The 9527-nt window shown below is 62.4% G+C and overlaps 1 protein-coding gene across 3 annotated transcripts; it reads left to right on the top strand.

Annotated features, from left to right (window-relative positions):
* The first annotated feature begins 224 nt into the window (after window positions 1-224).
* HDGFL2 (HDGF like 2) lies at window positions 225-9143 on the top strand. 3 transcript variants are annotated; one of them, XM_058821023.1, is made up of 16 exons: window positions 225-415; window positions 1984-2060; window positions 2134-2272; window positions 3911-4090; window positions 4452-4568; window positions 4710-4781; window positions 5006-5147; window positions 5331-5406; window positions 5486-5771; window positions 6376-6464; window positions 6845-6915; window positions 7232-7302; window positions 7443-7544; window positions 7638-7851; window positions 8484-8607; window positions 8767-9143. In XM_058821023.1, exons 1-16 carry the CDS (start codon window positions 344-346, stop codon window positions 8849-8851), a joined length of 1917 nt encoding a protein of 638 aa, XP_058677006.1. In that variant the 5' UTR covers window positions 225-343; the 3' UTR covers window positions 8852-9143. The 3 variants fall into 3 exon arrangements, with proteins under 3 accessions (XP_058677006.1, XP_058677005.1, XP_058677004.1); XM_058821022.1 differs by having other exon boundaries at window positions 6370-6464; window positions 8770-9143; XM_058821021.1 differs by having other exon boundaries at window positions 6370-6464.
* The last annotated feature ends 384 nt before the right edge of the window (window positions 9144-9527 follow it).

Below are 9527 nucleotides of genomic sequence, written 5' to 3'. Positions count from 1 at the left end.
CCACAGGTCCCAATTCCAATCCTTGTCCCCATCCCTGTCCCCCCTCAGGCCTTGTCCCCATCCCCGTCCCCCCCCCCGCCCCCCAGCGCCCCCCGCTTCGGCGCCTCCGGCGGCGCGGCCCAATCCCGTTATCCCGCCGAGCCGCCGCCTCGCTCCTATTGGTCGGATAGAATGAGCGACGTGCGGTGGAGCCAATGGGCGGCGCGGTCGCGGCCGGGGGCGGGACATCCTGCGTGCCGTGCGGTGCGGGCCGCCCCCGCCGCCTGCCCGGTGCTGCCGCGGCCTGGGCTGGGCCTGCCCGCGCCCGGTGCCCCCCGCGCCCGCCGCGCCCCCCGGTGCCGCCATGCCACACAGCTTCAAACCCGGGGACCTCGTCTTCGCCAAGATGAAGGGCTACCCGCACTGGCCGGCCCGGGTGAGACCGCGGGGCCGCGCCGCGGGGGGACGGAGCGGGAGGGGGGCGGGGGTCCCGGACCGGGATGGGGGCGGGATCGGGAGGGGGGGACCCGAGACGGGATGGGGACGCGTACCGAGCCTTGTCCCCGGAGCGGAGGCCCCTGCCGGGATGGAGATGCCATAACGGTACCTGTACCGGGATGGGGATCCCGCACCGGGATGGGGACACGGTACCGGTGTGGGAACACGTACCGGGATGGACATGCCATAACGAGACCCGTACCAGGACGGGGAGCTGGTACCGGGGTGGACATGCTGTAACGGTACCTGTACCGGGATAGGAGGCTCTGTACCGGGTGCAGATGAGTGTCCCGTTCGGGACGGGGGACCCAGGTCGGTGTCTGTCATGGAGCCGGTGGTGGCCTGAGGGACCTGTCCCAGCACACAGACCGGGATGTGGGGTCACCCCCCAGCACCTGTACCGGATTGCGATGTCCTGTACTGGGATGGGGCCCGGTACCGGTGCGGGGTGTCCCATTCTGGGATGGGAGCTCCCATTCCAGCCCCTCCACTGGCATGGGGGCCCAGTACTGGAATGGGGTGTCCTGTACCGGAATGGGGACCCCACATGAGCGGCTGTGCTGGGATTAGGGTCCAGCACTGGCTCAGAGATCCCCTATGGGAACTCATGTCGGGCTGGGAGCTCAGCACTGCACTGGGGGGCCCGGGCTTCTGTCCCTTGTTGAGGACAGCGAGGGGACACTGTGGGTGTGACATGGACGGGAGGCTGCTGTGAGCGCTCACGGTGCGGGATTAGCGGGTGCTGCTGCGCTTTGGGGGGGTTATTTGGGATGCTGCAGCCTTTGGGGAGGGGGACAGCTGGTGCCACCGGCCGGGTGACAGCGTCGTGCCGCGGTGCTCCACGACAGCAGGAGCTGCTTTGGGATGTGCTCAGCTGGGGGGTGCTTGGGGGCTCTGTGGGGAGCAGCGAGGGCACGGCAGGTTCCCACACTGCCCTCGGATGGGAAGAGACCGGCAGGTGGAACCGTGCGGGCTCGGGGAGCTCAGGGGGCCGGAGCTGACACCGCTTGGCTGCACCTCGCCGAGAGACCGGGACTGCCGCTCCCGCCAGGACAGCCCCTCTGCTTTAGCTCGCTTGCTTTCTGGGGAAGGGTCCCCCCGCCCCGAAGACCTCCCCAGCACCCCCTGCTCACCCCGAGGCTCTCCCTGCCCACGGCCCAGACGCCCGGAGCACAGAAGACGGGGGTGTCCGGCCGGCAGCGGGGCCTCCAGCCAGGACGGACCCTGCGGCCGCTCGTCCATCGCCCCCGCCCGCGCTGCCGGGCCCGGCCACCGACCCCGGGGGAGTAGCACAAGGCCCACGTTGCCCACAAGACCTCGGTGCCGGATCCTTCCCGTTTCTCTGGTAGAAATCCCGCAGGGACTCGGACCCGTAGCCAGGGCCCCGTCCGGGTGCTTTCCTGCCGCGCTTGGCTCCAAGCGGGTGCCGGACCCGACGCCGCTTGCCGGGGCTGAGGACGCGTCACGGCTGTCTCTGACCTCCTGGTGCTTTGGGTTTCCTTTCAGATCGATGACATCGCGGACGGCGCCGTGAAACCCCCCCCGAACAAGTACCCCATCTTCTTCTTCGGCACCCACGAGACGTAAGCGCTGCCTCGCTCCCCCCGCCGGGCTCTGCCTCCGCTCCGGCCTCACCTCTGCTTTGTCTCTCTCCAGCGCCTTCTTGGGCCCTAAAGATCTGTTCCCTTACGAAAAATACAAAGACAAATACGGGAAACCAAACAAGAGAAAAGGCTTCAACGAGGGCTTGTGGGAAATCCAGAACAACCCCCACGCCAGTTACAGTGCCCCTGCGGTGAGTGTGGGCTGGGCAGGGCCTGGGGCTGCGGCCCCTCAGTCCCCCCGAGTCGCTCCTCCTGTCTCTGCTTCTCCTCGCTGCTGTGCCGATTGCTTCCAGCTTCCAGCTTCCAGCTTGGCTTCCTTGGGGTGGAATTAGCTGCCCTCTGCTTGCCTGCCCTCTCCCTTCTTCAGGGAGTCTGCTCTCCTCATCTTCCTCCATGGAGGGGTTTCCCTCAGGCTTCCAGGAGCACTGGAAGTTCCCGCTTACTCTGGAGGAAGGCGCTTCTGCTCCATTGTCACGGTGGAACTGGGGTTGTGCTTTGTGCTGCTTGCCCAAAATCATGGAGATTTTGTTGTCAGAGCAAGAACTTGAGGCTTGCTTGTCCCTGGCTCCTGGATCTGCTTGTGGACTGTTGGGAAGTCCCCTTCTCCATCCATTCCTGAGGTTCCTGAGCCCTCCAGCAGGATTTGGAGCGAGCTGGGCCAGGGAACAGCTCTTTGTCAACTTCTTGTAGGAGCATCTCATGACCATAATTGGGATCCAGTTTATTCTGTAAAGATCATCACAGGAAGCGTCAGCTTTGTAGGCCGTGGGGCTGAAGAGGCAGAGAAAGGTTTGTAGGGTGAGCAGCAAGGTCCAGGTGGTCCCTGGAGGTCAGCAGGTGCAGGGAATGAGCCCCCCGGGCCGTGCCATGGCCGGGCAGGAGTGAGGGTCTGGTTTGAGGGGCAGGGGTTGAGAAATGGTCTACCCAAAACTGGATGTAGGGTGAGGTGAAGCAGTGGAGGTGCTTGAAAACCTGGAGATTGGTGATGGCGAGGGAGGCACCACCTGCCATGGCCAGGAATCTGCTGGGAACTCCCATCAGGGACCCATGAGGGACCCAGCAAGGCTGAGGGTTCACCAACACCCACTGTGTCTTGTGGGCAAAAGGAGCAGGAGAAGACACTGAAGTTTCCTTGGCTTTGAGACCTGAGTGAAGCGAGGTGCCAGGAACAGCCAAGGGTGAGGAGAGGCTTCCCAGCAGCTGGAAGAACTCAGCTCTAGGAATGTCAGTGCTGCCACACACAGAGGAGCAGCCCAGAAGATGAAGTTGGGGTGTGACGTCCTTTGCGAGGAACCTGAAGAAACAAGAAGACCTTCAGGGAGCAGGACACAGGAGATCCCTGTGGGAAGAGCACCTGGACTCCTTGTGTGGACCTTTCCCATGGGGAAAGTGTGTGAAGAGCACAGGAAGAGGCCTGATCCAAGTGGAGGTGGAAGGAGAGGCTGAACCCGGCCACCCCGGCTTGTCTGGCGCCGTCGGGGCAGAGGAGGGCTGGGCTCTGCTCCCAGCTCCAGGCTGCTCCAGGGGTTTTGGCAGGGCGTGAGGATGGGGGGCAGAGGGCAGTGAGGCAGCAGCATCCCAGCAGTGTGTCACTGGTGCTCTCTGTGGGGCTGGGGGAAGGGGGCAGCGCTCCCCAGGCAGGGTTGGTGCCGTTATCCGGAGCTGCTCCGGAGGGATCCGTGCTGGGAGGGGAGGCTGCCCTGCGCTGCTCTGCACACCCAGCTCTGCCCTCCTCCACTCCCCACCCTTGGTGCCCCCCTCTCTGTCCTCTCCTGGCCCCCCAAATGCCCCAGAGCCCCCCTAACCCCGCTGTCCTCTGCTGCCTTTAGCCCGCGAGCTCCTCGGACAGCGATGTCCCCGAGAACGACCCCATGGTGGGCAGTGACCCCGGGGACGACGAGGACGACTCTGCCATGGCCACGGGGCCCACGGACAAGGTGGACAGCGACGAGGACTCGGACCGAGGCAGCGACCACAGCGGGCTCAAGAGGAAATCCCTGGCCATGAAAGTGAGTGTGGGCTGGGGACAGGAGGGTGGCCCAGCCAGGGGACACTGTGGCTCCATCACGGAGCTTTCCTTGAAGCCACCTCAGCAGAAGTGATGGAGAAACCAACTGCCTCTGGATTCTCCAGTGGGAAATGGGGCTCAGCGTGGTTTGGGGGTCTCACAGCTGTCTCATGGTGCCTGTGGGATGCCTATCCTGGCTGGGTTTGCAGCTTGGAGGAGGATCCAGGGCTGCAGATCTGAGTGCAGCTCTTGCAGGGCCCGTTGGGAAGAGTTGGAGAAAGCCCTTCCCAGGAAGCATTTGCTTTCCAGGGAGGATGGAGAAGGAATGGGCTTCTCTCATCTTGTCACCTCTCCTTTGCCAGATGCCTGTGACAAAACGGCCTCGGAAATCCTCCAGTGACTTGGATCAGGGCAGCCCCTCTGTCACAGAAGAGGAGAACTCAGAAACATCTTCTGAGTCGGAAAAAAACAGCGACCAGGTGAGAGGATTTTGGGATACACTGGGAGGGTTGTGGGGAGAACATCCCTGTGGGAGTGGGGCAGAGGCTGAAGGGAACCTGACTGGCTTGATTCCATGGTGACACTGTTCCACATTTCCTCATATTCCTGTTTTCCTCCAGGATTTCACTCCTGAAAAGAAGCCAGTGGCCAGGGCTCCGCGCAGGATGCCAGCAGCGGGGAGGAAGAAGAAGGTAAAGGACCCCAAATCTGAGGAAGGCTGGAGAGGAGCCAGGGTCTGCACTGTGGGGAGGGGGGAGTGACAGGGCTGTGTCCTGGGCTGGAGCACCTGGAGGGACCTCACTGAGCACTTGGTGACCTGTGGGGGCTCTGGGTGCTGGGTTTGGGGGTATTGCTGGGACTGGGGCAGTGCCACCCCACAGCCACCCTCCATCCCAGCCCTGCTCTCTGCCTGCAGAAAGTGGAGTCTGGCTCTGACTCTGACTCCAAAGTGGACTCGGATCTGGAAATGGGCAATGCCACCATGGACATGACCAAGTCGGACTCGGACTCGGACTCGGATGTGTCGGTGAAAAAGGCACCACGGGGCCGCAAGCCAGGTGCCCTGGGGCTGCTCCTGCTCCTGCCACCACCTCAGCATGGGACTGTGGCATTCCCAAGGCTCTGGGGTTCCATCCCAAATCCTGGGCACATCCTAGAGCCCCTCTGCTTCTGGAGCTCGGGGCTGTTTTAACAGATAGACCTGCAGGGCTCCTGCTGAACATGTCCCCGTTGTCTTGCAGCTGAGAAACCCCCTCCCAAGCCCCGGGGCAGGAAACCGAAGCCAGAGCGTGTCCCCAGCAGCTCCAGCAGTGACAGGTGAGCTCAGCAGGGACAGTGCCACCCTTGGGGTGGGCTGGGGGTCACGCAGGGGTCCCAGCCCGCCCTGTCCTGGCAGTGACAGCGACAGCGACGTGGATCGCATCAGCGAGTGGAAGAGGCGCGACGAGGAGCGGCGGCGGGAGCTGGAGGAGAAGAGGAAGAGGGAGCAGGAGGAGGAGATCCGGCGGCTCCGGGAGCAGGAGAAGGAGGAGAAGGAGAAGAGGAAGGAGAAGGCAGAGAAGGGCGAGGAGGTGCACTCGGACTCGGACAGCAGCGCCGAGGATGAAGCGGCCAAAAAGGGCCGGAGGGGCCGGGCCAAGGCTCCGTCCTCCTCGGACTCTGAGCTGGAGCAGGAGAAGGAGGTGAGTGCAGAGCTGTGGGGCCTGGGGTGGATGGACAATCTGTCACCTCCCTGTCAGGCCATCAGGGACCTGCAGGAGTGGTCTTGGGTTAGCCTGCAGCTGCCCACGTGGTGTTGGGAAGGGTTGTATCCATCCGTGGAGTGGGAGCTCTTCCCCTGGCCCAGGATGCCTCATCCAGCTGTGGGTCTCACATCTGGCACAGGGTGCCCAGAGCAGCTGTGGCTGCTCCATCCCTGGAAGTGTCCAAGACCAGGTTGGACAGGGTTTGGAGCACCCTGGGACAGTGGAAGGTGTCCCTGTGTCCCTGCCCGTGACACAGGTGGGACGGGGTGAGCTTTGTGTTCCCTCCCAGCCCAAACCATTCTGTGATCTCCAAGATGCTCTTCCACCACACTCAGGGGGTTTGCTGCACTGTCTCCCTGGAGCTTTTGGGAGCATGTAGGGTGACTGTGTGCCATGGGGTGATGCTGTGCCATGGGGTGATGCTGTGCCATGGCAATGGGGTGGCCACAGGTGCCATTGTGGCGTGGCTGTGGCTCTGTCTGTGCTGCAGCAGGGAGGGCTCTGCTGCTCTCCCTGCATTGTTCTCTCCTCCAAGGTAAAGAAGCCGGCGAAGAAACAGCCCTCGGAGTTGTCAAGGAAACCAAGCCAGAAGGAGAAGAGGGGCCGAGCAGAGGAGAAGCCACGGAACAAGTCAGCATTTCCACACCTCGCTCCCTCCCCTTTCCTCCTGGGAACGGGGCTGGTCCTGCACAGCTCCAGCCCTGGCACCCCGGGGTGGGCATGGGGCTCCTGGGGCTGCAGCACCTGCAGAGGGGCTGGGCCTGTTCCTCCCCTCCTCCTGAGCTGAAGGGGCTGCAGGAGCTGTTGGGGGTTACCAGGATGACACTCGTGATGTTTTCTTTCTCGTGGGGCTTTTCCTGTCTGCATTCCTGGGAAGCTGGGGCATAGGGGAGCTGTGACCAGGGTGGAGGGGTCTTGGATGCTCCAGCCAGTGCCATCCCCCTTGTTAGCCCAGTGCTGGGCAGAGGGATCACCACAGCCATCTTCCCTTTTTCTTTCCCTTCACACAGACCTCTCAAAGTGGAACGAGGCCGGAAGAAATCCGACCCGATCCCTGAAAGGAGGGTGGAGAAGAAAAAGGGTGAGAAACCCACTGCTTCCCATCACAGAGGGGAGGAGAGAGAGGAGAGGGCTTCAGGGTTGGTTCCCCCATCCCTGGGACAGGGAGGGATCAGTGAGGTCGTGCCAGGGTTTTTCCCAGCACTGCTTTGATCACTTCCCTGCATCCCCTCGCTGTCTTGGCACATCCTCTCCAGAGACATTCCTGGGGCTGGGCTCAGCTTTGGAAGTGCAGGAGGACACAAAGCCCTGCCTGGGAGTGATTCCAGGCCCCAGAGCAGACCCTGGGCTCTGCTGGTGCCCTGACATCTCGAGCTGTGTCTCTCTGTCTGCTCCAGAGCCCACAGTGGAGGAGAAACTGCAGAAACTTCACAGCGAGATCAAGTTTGCGCTGAAGGTGGATAACCCGGTGAGTGCCTGGCCTGGGACATTCCCGCTCATGCTTGCCCTGCTGTGATACCCAGGAATGCTCCTCCTCCTCCCTTTGGGGGTGCTGGGAGGCCCCAGGTGCCCCCAGGGCAGCTCCTGACCCCGCTGCCACCCCTGTAGGACATCAAGCGGTGTCTGAACGCGCTCGAGGAGCTGGGCACGCTGCAGGTCACTTCCCACATCCTCCAGAAGCACACGGATGTGGTGGCTACACTCAAGAAGGTAGAGCAGAGGGCTGAGGCCTCCCTGGGGTGAGCAGGGAGCCTGCCTGGCCCAGCTCTAAGGGGGTCCCTCCTCCTCCTCCTCCCGGGGCAGATCCGGCGCTACAAAGCCAACAAGGACGTGATGGAAAAGGCGGCCGAAGTCTACACCCGGTTGAAGTCGCGTGTGCTGGGACCAAAGATGGAATCCATGCAGAAAGCCAACAAAGCTGGGCCTGAGAAGGACAAGGGGGAGGCAGAGAAGGGCCAGGAGAAGCTGTCGGGAGCAGAGACACGGAATGAGAAGGGGGAAGAGGAGACAAATGCTGGTAACGTTCCTGGGCATCCCTGAACATCCCTGCCCTGTCTGGGCACGTCACAGCCCCCTCCTCGGGGCATGCCCTGTCCTGCTGGGGACACAGGACATGGGGAGGTGGCTCTTGGCCTCGTGGTGGAGGGATCAGCACCTCCAGGCCCTGCTTTGCTGCAGTGCCAGGAGAGGGAAAGGGTTGGATGGGGAATGCAGTGAGAGCAGAGGGCAAACCTCAAACCCCACACCCGGGCTCTGGGGGCCTCCCCTGCTGCTTTTTGGCTCAGGACAGCTCCTCCCTGCCAGCCTGAGCTCTGGTCCAGGCATGGAGGAATGTGGAGACGTCCTTGGACACTGGCTCAGGCTGTTGCACAGGGAGTGGTGACTGGGATCTTCCACCCTCAGAGCCAGGTCTCTGCCTGGGGCCGTCCTGGTGATGCTGCAAGAGCCTTCCCAGAGGAACTGACAGGGAAAATCCACCCTGATGGTGTCTATGGGCTGGGGGATGGAGGTTTTGGGGCCCTTCCTGCAGCTGTGGGGGTCAGGCCAGTACTGGGGTCCACCCGTGTCTGTGGTCATGGATCCTCAGTCCACGAGGGTCGGGATGGATGAGGGGGTCCAAGAGCCTGAGCCTCTCTCTCTTCCCTTCAGACCTGTCAGGTCCTGTGAATGGTGAATCCCTGTCCCAAAAGTCAGAGGGCACAGAGGAGAAGGACAAGAGCCAAGGGCCAGGAGCTGTGGAGCTGGAGACACCCACAGAGGAGCCCCACAACAAGTGAGTGTGGGGGGCTGGGGGCTGCAGGGATCGTTCGGGGACATCCTGTGGGTTGTGAAAGGGTTCTCCCAGCTTGGCAAGGAGCTGGGATGTGGGAGAGGGGCCAGGAGAGGCAGAGGGGCGGGGGGCTGAGCTCTCCCTGCCCCTGCTCTCCCCCAGCAGTGTCCAGGACTATCCCAAGGCCGGGCTGGAGCGAGCTCGCGGGGAGTCGGAGGCTGCGGATGAGGAGGAGGAGGAGAGCTGAGGAAGCAGCTCCCACGTGGAGGAGGAGGAGGAGGAGGAGAGGCTGTGAAGGGAGAGCAGCCTCTGCCTCATCTCCTGCCTGAGTCACTTCACTCTGTCCCACCGTAGCCGATGTCCTTGGTCTTGTCCCGTGTCCCGTGTCCCGTCCCTGCGGAGGCAGCACCCGCGGGGGGGCTGTGCTGGTGTCTGTATTTGTCCCCTCCCCCCTCCCCTGTTTTTAATTTTTGTTTTGGTTTATTTTTTTTTTTTCCCTCCTACCTAATTTCTTGTGATTTCAACCGACATGAAATGAATATAAAGGGTTTTCTAATGAAAAGCACAAGGAACCCCAGTGTGTCTTTCTTGAGGCTGGGACGAGGGGAGAACCTTAACCCCCTGCCCAGGGCTGGAGAACACCCCATGGGTCCCCAAATTCCCTCTGACCAGGGTCAGGCACTCAGGAGCTGCTCCAAGCCCCTTTCCCCACCATCACAATCCTCTCTCCATCCAGAGGCAGCTGCTGGAATTGGATCCCTCTGCCCCAGGAGTGGCAGCAGGGCTGGGCACCAACTCCTTGGGGTAAAATAAGGGTAAAAAGGGTGTGTGCCAGGGAGGGACTGAGCCTGGCACCATCCTGCCCCTGCTGGGCAGCAGCTCAGTGGTTTTGCTGTGTTGCAAGGCTCCCGAGCTTTTGTCAG

The sequence above is a fragment of the Ammospiza caudacuta genome, chromosome 28, assembly GCF_027887145.1.
Source record: "Ammospiza caudacuta isolate bAmmCau1 chromosome 28, bAmmCau1.pri, whole genome shotgun sequence".
In the NCBI taxonomy this organism is placed as follows: Eukaryota; Metazoa; Chordata; class Aves; order Passeriformes; family Passerellidae; genus Ammospiza; species Ammospiza caudacuta.
Note: the sequence above shows the minus strand (reverse complement) of the source record. Positions and strands in the feature narration are given on the sequence as shown.

Bases quoted from the DNA above. Each gene is read 5' to 3' on its own strand.
- HDGFL2 (XM_058821021.1), top strand. From the start codon at position 344: ATGCCACACAGCTTCAAACCCGGGGACCTCGTCTTCGCCAAGATGAAG. The intron at 416-1,983 runs GTGAGACCGCGG...GTTTCCTTTCAG, and splicing joins ACCCGCACTGGCCGGCCCGG to ATCGATGACATCGCGGACGG. The intron at 6,916-7,231 runs GTGAGAAACCCA...TGTCTGCTCCAG, and splicing joins GAGGGTGGAGAAGAAAAAGG to AGCCCACAGTGGAGGAGAAA.